The following is a 14,458-nucleotide window of genomic DNA, read 5'->3' on the forward strand; positions in this document are numbered from 1 at the left end:
GGAAAGCACCCAGAGCAGAGGCAGCCCACGAGGCCAGGGAATTTCAGGGACATTCTGAAATTCAGTCAGTTAGCAAGGACCAGACCTTGGCACAAGACTTGCTTTGGCCAGTGATGTGTGAGTGCGTGTGATGTATTCCAGGTCAAAGCAGATACACTAAACTGAGGACCAGCGAGGAGGCCAGGTCCTGTAGACAGCCATGGCTCAGGCCAGCCAGGAGTCTCCATGTGGAGGTCCCTGACCTGGGCGATCCCTGTCGGTAGAAATTCATTCATTCATTTATCCATCCATTCATCCATCCACCCCCATGATCCACCCACCCCCATGCATGTATCCATCCATCCATCCATCCACCCCCATGCATGTATCCGTCCATCCATCCATCCACCATCCCTCCATCCATCCGTTCAATATTTTCAGCCAGGTACTTGAGGTAAAATGGTGAAAAAAAACCAGGCATAGCCCTTACCCTCAGCGAGCTGACCCCAAGTGTGTGTGTACGGTGCAGACAATAACTAACTAGTGGCACAAATACATAATTACAGTCCTGGGAAAGAGAGGCACTGGAATCTGGGAGAGTGTGGCACAGTGGGTCCCAAGCAGGCCTGGGGAAGCTCCCGATCTGGACAGCCTCCACCTAGTCCAGACCCAGGCTCTGCCTTCTCCACCTTTTTCCAACACTGGGGGCTTGCCCTGTGTAGACGGCATCCACAGGCTCCTTCTCTCTGGCTTCTGGTGGGATTCAGACCACGGGAGGCACCAGCAGAAGACCGGAGGGCGGGAGGGGAGAGAGCTGGGTACCATGACTCCTGTTCTCCGACTGCCCAGCCGCAGTCCCTAGGGGCTGAGCGACCCTCTCCTGGACCAGCCTCCTCCTTGCCCGTTCCTTATGGCTCCGGGGATCCGGCCTCCTACTGGGCAAGGTGGTTGGCTGAAAAAGGCCCCCCGGAAACATCTACGTCATAATCCCTGGAACCTGTGCGTGGGACCAGATGGAGGAAAATAAAGACTCTGTGGGTGTGATTCAGTGAAGATGTTTAGTTGGGAAGATTATCCCGGGTCATCCGGGTGGGGCAGAGGGAACTTTCACACACCCACGCACACGCGCGCGGCAACGTGAAGATGCAGCTGGAAGGGTTGAAGACGCTGCCTTAGAAGATCCGAGTGACCCCTCCACAAGCCACAGAATTCCAGAGACTGGGAGAGGCAAGGGAGGGATCCCCTCCAGAGCCTCCAGAGGGAGCGGGGGCCCACAGACACCTTGGTGTTCGCCCCATGAAGCTGATTTTGGGCCTTTGGTCTCCGAAACTGTGAGAGAATACATTTCTATTGTATTGTGGTCATTTCTTACAGTGGCCGCAGGAAACCGACACAGGCCTTTCCTACAGCCAGGGGGGCCCCTCCTCCACGGGCCCTCAGCAAGCTCCCCCCTCAGCCCACCCACGCTGGCCCTGGAGACAGCCCCCCATTACGCTCTCCTCTGCCGCCCTGTGAAGGTGCCCTGTGCTCCTGGGGCCCTGCTGCTCTGCTCCTCAGAGGAGGGGACGCTGGTCTGGGGTCTGAAGGACGATTCACTCTCATGGTGGTGGTGGGAGAGGGGGGAGGGGAGGGCCTGGTGTGGGAGGGTGCGTGGAATGTTCTGGAAGTAGAGGAAGGCCCTGTGGCTGGAGTGCAGACAGAGGGGGACAGGGTGGAAGGGTCCTCATAATCATCCACTATCCATTGACCGGCTCTCGGGCCCATTTGTGCCAAGTGCACAGCTCACCTCCCCCGCTCGGTTCTCCTGCAAAGCCTCGAGCTCCTGGTGGCATCCAACCACACGGCCCAGGGGAGAAGGGGATGATGGGGGGTCCCGGGCCCCACGTGATGGAAAGGCTCAGGCCTGCTTACCTTGCCCTCCCGGGTGTAGGCCAGCACCTTGTCCTCTACCCGGGGGTGGAAGATGAACGTTTCCACGGAGAAGGGGATGAGCTGCTTCTGGAAGGTGGCGCCCTCGTCCGTGCTAAGGAACAGGCTCTGGTCCCGGTCGCTGAGAGAGGAGCTCACAAGGATGATCTGAAACACACAGTGGGGCGTGAGGCCTCCCCGTGGAGATCAGGCGATGCGTCTACAAGCCAAGGGCTGCTGGAGCTGCCAGAAGCCGGGAGGAGGCCTGGAACGGGTTCCCCGCAGCCCCGAGAGGGAACCAGCCCTGCCGACACCTGACTTCGGATTTCCGGCCTCCAGAACTGAGACGACGGATTCCTGTGGTTCGAAGCCTCACCTGTGGTACGGCCGCCCCAGCACACTGACCTGCCCGGCCGACAGCTCTACAGTGGGGAGGGCTTACTGTCAAGTACACCCAGGAGGCAGGGGCCATTTGGGAGGCTGCCTCGCCCTGTGCTCACTTGGTGGAATGACAGGGCCCCTCGGAGGGACACGCAAGAGCTCCTGTGTCCCTGGTGCCAGAGAAGGTCGACCAGCCGGGTGGGCTGCGACAGTGCCAGGAGCGCCGGCACGCGGGGTGGAGGGGCCGCGAGCCACGTGGTTCACCCTCCAGCGCTGTGGCCCCGACTCCCACCTCCAGCACCATCAGAAGGTCCGTTCCCCACACAGGAAGCCAGGGGGTCTCCTACACACGGGCCTTGTAGAAACTTCATGGTTCCTGGGAGCCTCAAGGAGACACCACCCCCCCATCAGGGTCCCCAGGCCCTTCCTGGACCGGCCTCCCTCCCAGCCTCCACTTGCACCCTGGCCATGCTCAGCATGGGCCACAGCCCCACCCTGGGGTGGGCCTTCCTCAACCCAGGCTGGGCTGAGCTCCTGACACAAGGCTGCTGGGGACCCAGGACTTGCCCATCACACGTTCACCCCATTTCATGGAAGCGGCCTCCCCCCCAGGGACTGAGGCCCTGTTGGGCCAGGGGCCATGTCTGTGGAGGTCACTACTGACCCCCTCCCCAGCCCACCCCTGCAGGGCCTGGGCACTCCACCAGTCAGATGAATGAATGAGGGAATGAGGGGATGAGTGAATGAACCATGTGTGCTGGTGGAGTAGGGGGCTGGGGGCACACACTCCGTCTCCAGATAACCCAGTTCAAATCCATGTCTCTGTGACCAAACACCCTCTGTGCCTCAGTTTCCTTGTCTACAAAATGGGTGGCTTTCCCCGGGGGGGCGTGGGGCAATGAGATGCCCCCCCCCCCCCCAGGATGGCCTTCCTCAACCTCCGACACCGCTCTAGAAGACAATTAAACACAGAGAGCACAAATCAATGGACTGCACAAAACTCCTGTCTCGTGTGAACAAATGATAACCCAGTGTGTTCTTTCTTTCCAGGGAAACCTAATGAGCTCCCCAGGGGCGGTCATTCATCTCCTCCAGCACAAAAGCCTTCTGTCCCCAGCAAACGGCGGGTCGTGGAGCCTGATTCCTGCAAAGATGTGCTCGGAGATGTTCCTCATGGTGTGATCTACATGCAGGAAACGTGGGGCGGGGGAGAATGGTCCGGGGAGCCAGAGAGCGTGTACAAATGTTTACAGAGAATGTTTAGTGACAAGAGAGCTCACGCACACGTGACATTTAAATAGCAGGGCACAAAATTATAAGCGAGTCTAATTTCTGTACATTTCACACTGACAAAATTGTAAGGAAGTGTATTATAATTTTGTCAATGGTAGGTGTATAAAGGTAAGTATAATTTTATCAGTGGAAAATGCATAGAAAGAGGAATGGAAGGGTTATTATTCTGCCATAAAAAAGAATGAAACTTGCCATTTGTGAAAACATGGATGGACGTTAAGGACGCTATGCTAAGTAAAATAAATCAGAAGGAGAGAGCAAGTACCATGTGATCTCACTTATATATGGAATCTAAAAGGAAAAAGGGGAAAAAAAACAAGCTCATAGATACAGAGAACAGACTGGTGGGGGGAGGAGGGTGGGCCAAACGGGTGAAGGGGATCAAAAGGTACAAACGTCCCGTTATAAGATAAATAAGTACGGCACGGTGAGTATAATCAATAAAACTATACGGCATATTTGAAAGTGGCTATGAGAGTAGATCTTAAAAGTTCTCATCAGAAGAAAAATAATTCTGCAACTATGGTGACAGAGGTCAGCTGGACTTACTGTGTGTTCACAAGACAGACATCGAATTATTACCTTGCACGCCGGAAACTAATTAATGGTGTGTGTCAATTACACCTTCATTTAAAAGAACGGAAAGAAACACAGGGGGATGTTAATAGTGGTGGGTTCAGAAGGAGTTTTTAAACATTTTTAAATAAACTTTTTAGTTTAGAATAGTTTTAGATTTACAGAAAAGTTGCAAAGATAGCACAGAGAGTTCCCACATGACACACACCCCGCTTCCTCTTTCATGAACAGCTGACGTCAGGATCATACATCCGTCACCACTAAGGACCCAACATCGAAACTAAACTACACGCTGCATTTCACTCGTTTTTCCACCAACGTCTTTTTCTGTCCCTGCTCCGGGTCCCCACGTGACATTTAGCTGTCACGTCTCCTTCGGCTCTTCCGGGTGGTGACAGTTTCTCAGGCTTTCTTTGCTGTTAATGATGCGGCAGCTTTGAGGACTGGCTGGCGGTTCTGTAGTAGTTACCTCCCCATTTGGGTCTGTTTGATATTTTTCTTGTGCTGATAGCGTGGTTCTGAGTTTTGGGGGGGAAAAGAGCAAAATGAGGGGTGCCTCCCTCATTGCAGTGGACGTGCAGTGGACATGACCTGTCACTGACGATGCTGCCCTCGCTGGCCAGGTGGCACTGGCCAGGCGTCTCCCTGTAACGTTACTCCATTCCTCCCTGCTTCCATCCTGTCCCTTTGGGAGAAAGTCATCTTGCGTGGCCCACACCTGGGGGCGGGGGGGAGGGGAGAGGCAGGCGGCCCTCCTGGAGGGTGGAGTAGCTACATACATTATATGGAATTCTTCTGCCTGGGAGATTTGTCTTTTCTCCCCCATTTATTTACTTATTCAATCACGTATTTATATCACTATGAACCCACAAATATTTAGTTTATGCTTTGAGTTGTATTTCAATAATATTTTCTTTTTTTTTTTTTTTTTGCGGTACACGGTCCTCTCATTGCTGTGGCCCCCCCGCCGCTGCGGAGCACAGGCTCCGGAAGCGCAGGTCCAGCGGCCATGGCTCACGGGCCCAGCCGCTCCGCGGCACGCGGGATCCTCCCGGACCGGGGCGCGAACCCGTGTCCCCTGCATCGGCAGGCGGACTCCCAACCACTGCGCCACCAGGGAAGCCAATAATATTTTCTTATTTTGCTGCCCAGATAGGTCCAGCTCTGGCTACTGGGAGGTCTTTTGGGGTCCTGTGTCTCCTTTGACATCGTCCTTCAACCCCTAAATGTTCTGCACAGCACCCGGCTTCCCTGGATAATCAGGAAAAATGAAGTAAATCACCAAGACTCCCTCCACATCTTTCCCGGATACAGCACGGTTCATTCAGTATCCACTGGACACTCTCGGCCTGGCTCTGCGCCCCACCCCAGGGCAGCAACTCTCACGCCCAGCTCCATCCGGGCCGTCTGGCCAGGGAAGCTCATTAAAGCACTTTGCTTGTGATGCGTTTTCCACAATGTTTTTACAATACAACTATTTGCTTATTTACCTCCCCCACTAGGCTGTGCCCCCCTGATCTCAGGGGTAGGGAATCTTCTGGTTTCTCCAGCACCCTGCACAGGCCCGACCCCAAGCTGTCGGTCAACAAAGCCCCGCTGGATACACGAAGGAATGCAGGCACGCATACGCGAGCAATTCCAGCTCAGTTTGTGACTCTCATAAGAGAGTTTTTTTTGTTTTGTTTTTGTTTTTTGTTTTTTTTGTTTTGTTTTTTTGTTTTGTTTTGTTGTTTGTTTGTTTTTCTCCTCTGGGAGGAAAACATCCTTAGGGATATTTAAGTAGCCTGGAGAGCAGAAGGCATAAATAATCTCACTCACTTATTCCTGTTCACCACTCCAAGCTTCTCACAGCAATGAAGGCTCATTCGTTCGTTCATTCATTCATTCTTCCACAGCTGCTAAAACTGCAAGGTCAAGCAAGGATTTAGGTATGCCCAGGGCTTTATGGGAGCAGAGCAGGGGGAAAATATCATCCAGGTGCAGAACAAAAGGAAGGGCTTCCTGGAGGAGGTGATATCCAGACGAGCCTTGAAGAATGAATGGAAATTTGATCCAGACCCAGGGGAGGGTGTTTCAGGCAGAGAGGACAGCATAACCAAAGGCAAACAGGCGGCATCCCAGCTGAGACCGTTCACATCCTGACCACCTCTGTGTGTCTTGTCCCCTTTGGCTGGAATGTACAGCAGGATCAGCACACCCCCAACATCACCACTGGTAATTCAGAATCGGATTATTTTTTTTTTTTGCGGTACGCGGGCCTCTCACTGCTGTGGCCTCTCCCGTTGCGGAGCACAGGCTCGGGACGCGCAGGCCCAGCGGCCATGGCCCACGGGCCCAGCCGCCCCGCGGCACGTGGGATCTTCCCGGACCGGGGCACGAACCCGCGTCCCCTGCAACGGCAGGCGGACTCTCAACCACTGCGCCACCAGGGAAGCCCCAGAATCAGATTTTAAAATCTCAGAACGTCACAAAATCCAAGTGTGATAAAATGAAAATGGTTTCTTTGAAATTTTCTGAGCCCTGAATTCTGGGCAACTTCAACAAAGCTGAATGTTTCTCATTTATTTTTGGCGTCCCTGCTTTGCCAGTGTCCCCAGCATGAGTTTAGCCTGTTTTTATGATGGGACATCTTCCCCCTTTTATCTGCTTATCAAACGCCTCCTCATCCACCGAGGCACCTTTGGAAGGTCACCTCCTCCAGGAAGCCTTCTGTGATACACATCCTCCAACAGAGTTTTTCTCATGCCTCCTCTGCCCCTTCCCCCAGCATCTTGTACAGTCATTTGCTCCAGCCCAACATTCCGAGGGTTCTCCGCAGGGAACCCGCGAGAGCCTGCCTTTCCCTCCAGGTGGGGAGGCTGTGCAGCCTGGCAGGGCCCAGGTCCTCATCATTGCCATCCAGGCCGGAGCACGGGACCTGGTCCAAGAAATGGGTGTTGGTTTTCCCACACAGAATGAGGGCTCTAGGTACCGGGTCACTTCTCCATGAAAGCCCCCAGTTACAGCCAAGGCCCTACGCATGGTGGCAACTGAGGCAGAAGGAAAAAGAACCTGAGGAAGTGATTCTGGCCGGGGGCCCAGCAATCTGTGGTTGTGGGCTATTTTTGGCCTCAGAGTGGGACAAGCCAGGAAAGACGGGGGAAGGAAAAAGTGCTGACAAGGAAAGGATTATTGGAGCAAAGAAAACAAAGCAATTAGCATGGTGCAGAGAGGAGGCCGGCAGATTGCTCTCCCAAATTGGGAACCGGACTACTTTAAATGGTGTGTTTTCACTGCTTACTATTGTGGGGAAACATATGGCACCGAGCTAGGTTCTGGGGGCCCTTGAGGCTGGGTGTCTCAAAATCAGAGGCAACACAGTTGAAGACAAATATTTGATAGACTCATTGGACTAATGACCAGCCCACCTGAAGCATGAGTTCCAGGGTTTAATTTGCCAGGCCAAGGACAAAGTGCAAAGGTGGGGCTCCTTGTTCAAAAGGAATTAGGAATTTCAAGATGGTGCCAGTAGAGCATCAAACCAAGCACAGATCCTCCTGCGATGGCCTAGGTCACACACCCATAAAGTGGGCTCTTTCCAAAGCTACTCAGTTAATAAACTCGGACCAGGAGTAGCAGCCTCCCTGGCGCCAGTTAGGAACACAGTGTCTTGGCCCCATCCGGACCTGCGGGATCAGGGTCTGCATTTTCTCATGGCCCCCGGTGAGCTCTGAGCACCCTCCCCTTGTCGGCGGGGGAGCTGCTTTCGGCCGCAGCTCCTGCGGGGTTCAGCCCTGTGTCCGTTAGCTGTGCAACTCCGAGCACGCCGGTGGACCTGGCCTCTGCTCCCCACCAAGAGACGAAGAAATAACCATTGTGAACTAGAGGGATTTTACACTAGGGATTTTACTCCTCCCCGCCCTGCTCTCAGCCACGCTGATGGTGTCCTGCAGGACGGGGGTGCCCGTGATGGCCCCGGGAGTCCAGGCCGCGCTGCTCGTGGAACACATAGCCCACAGCAGAGGCCCGGTTGGACGGGAGCAGTGCAGGCTCTGGAGGCCCATGGAGCTGGGCTTCAGCCCTCCTTTGCTCCTGTGAGCTGTGCAACCTTGGGAAAATTACTTCACGTCTCTGAGCCGCAATGTCTTCCTCTGTAAAATGAAGATAGGAATTACCGTGGCAGAAGCGAGTTGAGAGTTAAAGGAAACAAAGTATATAACAGACTCCCCCGGCGGTCTGGTGGTTAAGACTGCGTTTCCATTGCAGGGGGCAGGGGTTTGATCCCTGGTCAGGGAACGAAGATCCTACAATGCCATGCAGTGGGGCAAAAACAAAACCCACAAAGGGCTTCCCTGGTGGTGCAGTGGTTGACAGTCCGCCTGCCGATGCAGGGGACGCGGGTTCGTGCCCCGGTCTGGGAGGATCCCACATGCCGCGGAGCGGCTGGGCCCGTGAGCCATGGCCGCTGAGCCTGCGCGTCCGGAGCCTGCGCTCCGCAACAGGAGAGGCCACGACAGTGAGAGGCCCGCGTACCCCAAAAAAAAAAAAAAAAAAAAAAAAAAAAAACACAAAAAAACCAGACTTAGCATAGCCCTGGGCCATGGAGAACCTGCCATAGATGACAGTGGGTTTATTATTGCAGCATTCTTCAGAGAAGTTTGCTTCACAAAACACCTCCGTGGTTCAGGGTCCCGGTGCTGAGGCAGCTCAAAGGCGGTGGTAAGAGTGACAGTACAGGGAGCATATGATTCCCTCGCACCAGGAAACCCCAGGACAGACGAGGACAGAGGCAAAGAAGCTGTCCCCAGGGTGAGTGCGCCGTGTCTCTGGGGGGTGAGAGGTGGGCCAGGGCACCTGAGTTTGAGTGCCTCCCTAACTTAGAGCCTCCCTTGCCTTGCCCCAGGCCTGACCTTGGGCTGGGGGCTTCCTGGAGGGGGTGACACCTGAGCCAAGAGGAGTTCGCTAGGGGAAGCCAGTGCTGGTGGAGCTCAGTGGGACCGGCACATGGATTCTGAGCGGGAGTGGCAGGGCGCTTCTTCTGAAGAAAGTCACCGGCTTGGGGAATTTTTTCTTTTCAGATCACATTATTGACATGTGCTTTATTGGACATGCTTCCCCGACCACCAAAGTGTATCGGCAGGTCCGCAGATTAGATTTGCTTCCCGCTACGCAGGACTCATGGTAGAGATGGGCGGTGGAGGCCTGACACCGGGCAGCGGGCACAGAGGAGGGCCAGTCCAGTGCAGGACACAAACGTGGTACAAGTCACCGTGACACAGAGTAACAGGAGCCGCCATGGAGCTGGCATGCAGCACGGATGCGGGCAGAGAGAGAGAGAGCTCCCCAAGGTCCCATCCCGCTGAGAACGGGGCAGGGGTGCTCGACTCCCCGAAGGCCGAGCTCCCCGGGCCAGTCTGCAGGCGGCTGGGCAGACAGGCCATGTCTTCCCCCAGCCTCTGCATCACCCCCACGGAACCTGTGTTAAAAACAGATCTGCTGGGCTTCCCTGGTGGCGCAGTGGTTGAGAATCCGCCTGCCGATGCAGGGGACACGGGTTCGTGCCCCGGTCCGGGAAGATCCCACATGCCGCGGAGCGGCTGGGCTCATGAGCCATGGCCGCTGAGCCTGCGCGTCCGGAGCCTGTGCTCCACAACGGGGAGAGGCCACAGCAGTGAGAGGCCCGCGTACCGCAAAAAAAAAAAAAAAAAAAAAAAAAAAAAAAAAAAAAAAAAACAGATCTGCTTAGCTCTCTCAGCTGGGATGTGCTGGGTGGGAAGCCTGCAAAGTGGCCGGGGCTCGGATGCATGGTAATTAACAACCCTTCTGTTATTTCCCATCCAAGCCTGGCAGCCAGCCCCAGGGCCCTGCCAGCATCTGGTTGGAGAGATGCAGGAAGTACTAGCGGGGCAGCTCCGAGGCAGTGTAGAGATGATGGGCAGGGGCAGGTGAGGGGTGGAGTGCATCGCTTCCTGCACTTAATACTCACAGCACACCTGCTAAGTGGGTGCGACCATCCCCATTTCTCAGATGGGGAAGCTGAGGCCAGACAGCCCTTGTGGGTTCACACCCAGCTCCTCCCCGTGTCACTCATCGGCATCACGTCATGGCCAGTGATGTGACTGCATCAGCCCGGAATGTAGCAACAACACGGGGGTCCTGATGCAGCAGACTTGGGAGAGGCCAGACAGATTCCCCCCACTCCCATCCCCAAGACAGTTAGGCATGGCTTCCAGACGTCTGCAGGTCCGTCCCGAGTTTGGGGGATGATTTCTGACCACATGAAGGGGCAGAGGAGGGCGGGGGGCAGCGGGGGGAGTGCCTTTCTCTTCCCCTGCATCTTTGCTGCCTCTCCTTGGTCCACCATCCTATTCCTTAAGACCATTCACTGACTCATGCACCTGTGCCTCGGGCCCCAGGCTGGGAGATGAACCTCACAGGATCCTTGCCCCGGAGGAGCTAATAGCAGACAAGGGAAGTCATTTACCGGTGTGAGCAGTGCCCTGGGACAGGGGACCCCGAGAAGGGAGGCCCCTCCCCCAGGCGGGACTGGAGGAGAGGAGAGGCCGTCTGGAAAGTTTCCACGAAGGTGAGCTGCACGCTCAGGAAGACAGCGGGAAGACTGCGTGAGACGCCCACGTGGGCCTCCTGTCTTCCTCTTGGCCAGGTCGGGAGACCTGCCTGAACCTGGCACCCTGGACGCCCTAACGGGACCCTTCAGCACGGGCCTGACCCTCCCTGCGTGCCCAGATCACGTGCACCTGGCCTCCTGCTTGGACCTGCCTGCCCGAACCAGGTGCCAAGTCACCTTCCCTGGTCCCCCGCTGGGCTTCTAACCCATCTCCTCCAAAAGGTGGTGCCAACGTGCCAGGCTGCCTCGCAGCAAAGCTCATGCAAATCATAGCTGCGGAAGCTCCGAGTTAAAAAAGGAAAACGAACAGCACCCAGAGACTGCTTCTCACCTCCGCCAGGGCTCGGGCTGAATGCGCCACAGATCTCCGCTTTCCATCCAGACTCTATCGAGGAGAGGATTTGCTTTTAATCTTCTCTTTACCAAGGGGAGCCCTAAAAGGGTTCCCTCCCCACCCCTGGGGATGGGGGTCATCTGGAATTACCTTTCTATTTGAAACCCAATCGCCCGGTCTCTTCCTTGCCAGACAGATGTGCCCAGCTGGGGACACAGAAAACTTGGCTTTGACGCCAGGAGAGGCAGACAGTGGAGACAAACAAATACAGCGGCATCCACCCCCGGGGCTCAAATTAGAATCTGCGCAGAGCGTCTTATACACGCCGGTGCGAGTCACGATGGGCAAACATAACTCTCCCACCCGGCGCTTCATTCTTGTGGATGAATGCATCTCGCTGGGCTACTCAGAGTTTTAGGAGAAAATCACTCCAGGCGATGGTTTTCCGTCTGAGTAGCCATAAGCAGAGGAGAAGCCACAGGATATGAGTCTGACGGAGATGCGGCTTTGCTCCGTGACCTTGGGCGAGTCACTCTCCTCACCTCGGAAACGGAGGCAATCCTCTCTCTGGGTAGAGGTTCCAAATCAGGCACAGCATGCGAAGCTGCTGCAGAAACAGAAGGGCTCTTCACTCCTCTTGTGCTTCCTTAAAACGGAAAGGTCTGTCCTTGAGGACCTTACGGAGAATGGGGATAGACGTACACGCAAGCGTGCGGTATCGTGTCCCTGCTTGAAACACCTCAGGGCCTCTCCTGCCCCTGCTCCTGAGTCTGGCGTTCACGCCCCCCTCCCATGACCTCACCCTGCTGACCTGACCTCCACACGGCCCGGGGCCAGCCAGCCCGGCCTGCTTCCAAGTCCCCAAATGTCTGCTGTACCGTCACACCCCCTTGGCCTGGATGCCCTGGCTCTCTCCCTCTGACTGCAATGAGGCCTGGAGGGGGCAGGCCAGAGGCTGATTTGGAGGCCACGGGGCTCACCCAGGTGAGAGAACCTGGTGACCTGGACGGGGGCAGAGGTCATGGAGAGGAGAGGGCGGGTGTCCATGACATTTCATAGTCGGAGTTCAGCAGGTTTGGTGAGGAGGAAAGAGACGGAGAAACAAGGAGAACACACCTAGGTTTTCAGCTCTGGCAAGTGTGTGGAGGGAGGTACTGTGGATGGAGATGTGGACACAGGAGGGAGAGCCGGCTTAGGGGAGATGAAGAGGAGGCCAGTTTAAGCCTCACACTGGAGCTGAGCCTCCTGAGGGTCACGCAGGTGGAGGGAGGGGCTCGGGAGGTTGGGATATGGGGTGAGCTCTGCAGAGAAGTCTGCACTGGGGTAGGTGTTCGGGGTAGGTGCACAGACATGTGACTCGTGGTCCTGGGAGTGGACGAGTCCCCCTAGGGGCTGCGTAAAGTGAGAAAAGAACTGACCTGGGCTGGGGACCAGAAGGAACCTCACAGAGAGTGTGGAGGGGCAGCTGGAGGGGGGGATCTCCTGAGGGCCCCACCCCCTCCTCCTGCACTCGTACCTGGGGCCGCCGGCACCCACAGATCTCCCTGCTTGTCCCCCTCGGCCCTCGGTCCCGTGTGGCTGGCCCTGATGGGCTTTGCTTCACACCTGCCACCCCTCTGTCACTTCGCTCCGGCCAGCCTGGCCTCGGACTGTTCCCGTTCCATGGTCTGGCTCCAGGGGGGACCCTTTCCAGAGGCTTCGGGGCTGCTTCCTTCTTCACTCAGCTCCCAGACCACCTTCTAAACCGGCTGTTCCTGAGATCCCACGGTCTAAATAGGTCCTGACACCAAGGTACCCTTTTACTGTCTTAACAGCAATTATTAACACTCTCCAGAAACATCCATTTGCATGATTTTGTAAATTGTGGCAAGTATACAGAATGTGGAATTTACTATGTTAATAAACTCTCTCGAGCAGACAGTCCAGGGACATTTGCATCGTTCACACGGTTGTACAATCGTCACCACGTTCCGTCTCCAGAGCTTTGCCGTCCTCCCTCCCAAACAGAAACTCTGTCCCCACGAAACACTAACTCCCCACCCTCTCCTTGCACGTTCTTGTGGCCACTTTCTTCCGGGCCAGGTCCCACACACAGCCTGCCGTCAGGGAACACACGTGTCTTGCCCGTTGCTGAGTCCCAAGCCCTCACGTGGCACAGAGAACATGCTCTGACATTATCTCCTGATCGCTGTGGTTGGAATGTATTTAAGTCTCATTTTGGGCAAAAGTTTAACATATAAGGGAAGGGCATTCTGTCTGTGCTGATACTCAGGCCATCTCAGCCCTGCCCAGCCACCCCTGAGCCCAGGAGCCGGACGCACGAAGACCACATTCCCGGCCTCCCCAGTGGGCGGCCTTCACCCGACAGCCAGTAAGACGAGGAAGCCAGAGGCCTCCAGCAGCGTCTGCAGGCAGGCGCACGGCCGAAGGTGTCTCCAGCATGCCCCGGACTACCCACTCGGCTGCAGCGGGCAGCTGACATCGCTGGCAGTGGTTTCCCGAGGTTCCTGGGCTCCTGCCGTCAGCAGCGCCCCCCTGGCCTCCACCCCCAGCCTCCCATCAACTGCGTCAGCCTCCACGCGTCTGCATTAAATCCCTGCCCACTCCAGTTGCCTCGAGTGTTCCCGATCAAGCTCCGACTGGTGATGTATCTAGAACCGTTTTACCGAATACAAGCTGATCCCACTTCCCTTCCTCATACCCACCCCCGGCGGCAGGCCTTCACGTCAGCCACCGTGTCTTCCGAACATTTTTTGGGCTCACTCCTGCCAAAGGTCTTGAGACTTCTCCGCTCAAGGGCCAGGAGCTTGGCTAAGACCCTCCAGTGCCTCCTCAACCAACAGAGGCACAGCGTGAGTTAAAGCACGCTTCATTGCCAACGAAAATATTAATACGATCCCTTGGTGAACTATAAATCAGGGCAGGAGAGGCCTCCATTTGTTCAAAACACGGATCCTAAAAGAGCCTTGCAAAATATATCGAAACAGGAAGGCGAGCCCCCTGTCCCCCGTGGTGCGCTCATCCGTGGACACCTCTTGGAAACGTATTAGGAGCTCAGCAGACTGACGTCAGGGCTTAGGTGGGTGGTCTTCCCCTCCGTCCTGGAGCAGGGATATTTAGAGCCTGCCGTTCTGACTGCCCTCCGCTTAGCCGAGGGCATCTGTAAGAACCCAGGGGGCGGGAAGTTCAGGAGAAATACGCCCCAAAGACCCACATCACCGAGGGGGAGGAAAGACATTCAATTTGTTGATTATGTCAACATAAATTTATTGAGCACCAGTGATGATGGTGAACAGGACGGGACAAAATCCCCCTCCCGTGGGCCTGAGTGCGAGAGACAGGGAGGCAAACCAAGGCAGGAATACGATGATTTCAGATAG

General features: G+C 55.7%; 1 protein-coding gene across 2 annotated transcripts in view; it reads right to left on the reverse strand.

The window, feature by feature from the left end:
• Window positions 1–14,458, reverse strand: part of SORCS2 (sortilin related VPS10 domain containing receptor 2) — a 469,795-nt gene that overhangs the window by 84,339 nt on the left and 370,998 nt on the right. For both annotated transcript variants that reach the window (XM_032633367.1, XM_032633366.1), the window contains exon 4: window positions 1,891–2,055. In XM_032633367.1, coding sequence (XP_032489258.1) covers window positions 1,891–2,055 — 165 coding nt within the window. The remainder of the gene's footprint in view (window positions 1–1,890; window positions 2,056–14,458) is intronic.

Source organism: Phocoena sinus, chromosome 5, assembly GCF_008692025.1.
Source record: "Phocoena sinus isolate mPhoSin1 chromosome 5, mPhoSin1.pri, whole genome shotgun sequence".
NCBI classification, from domain to species: domain Eukaryota; kingdom Metazoa; phylum Chordata; class Mammalia; order Artiodactyla; family Phocoenidae; genus Phocoena; species Phocoena sinus.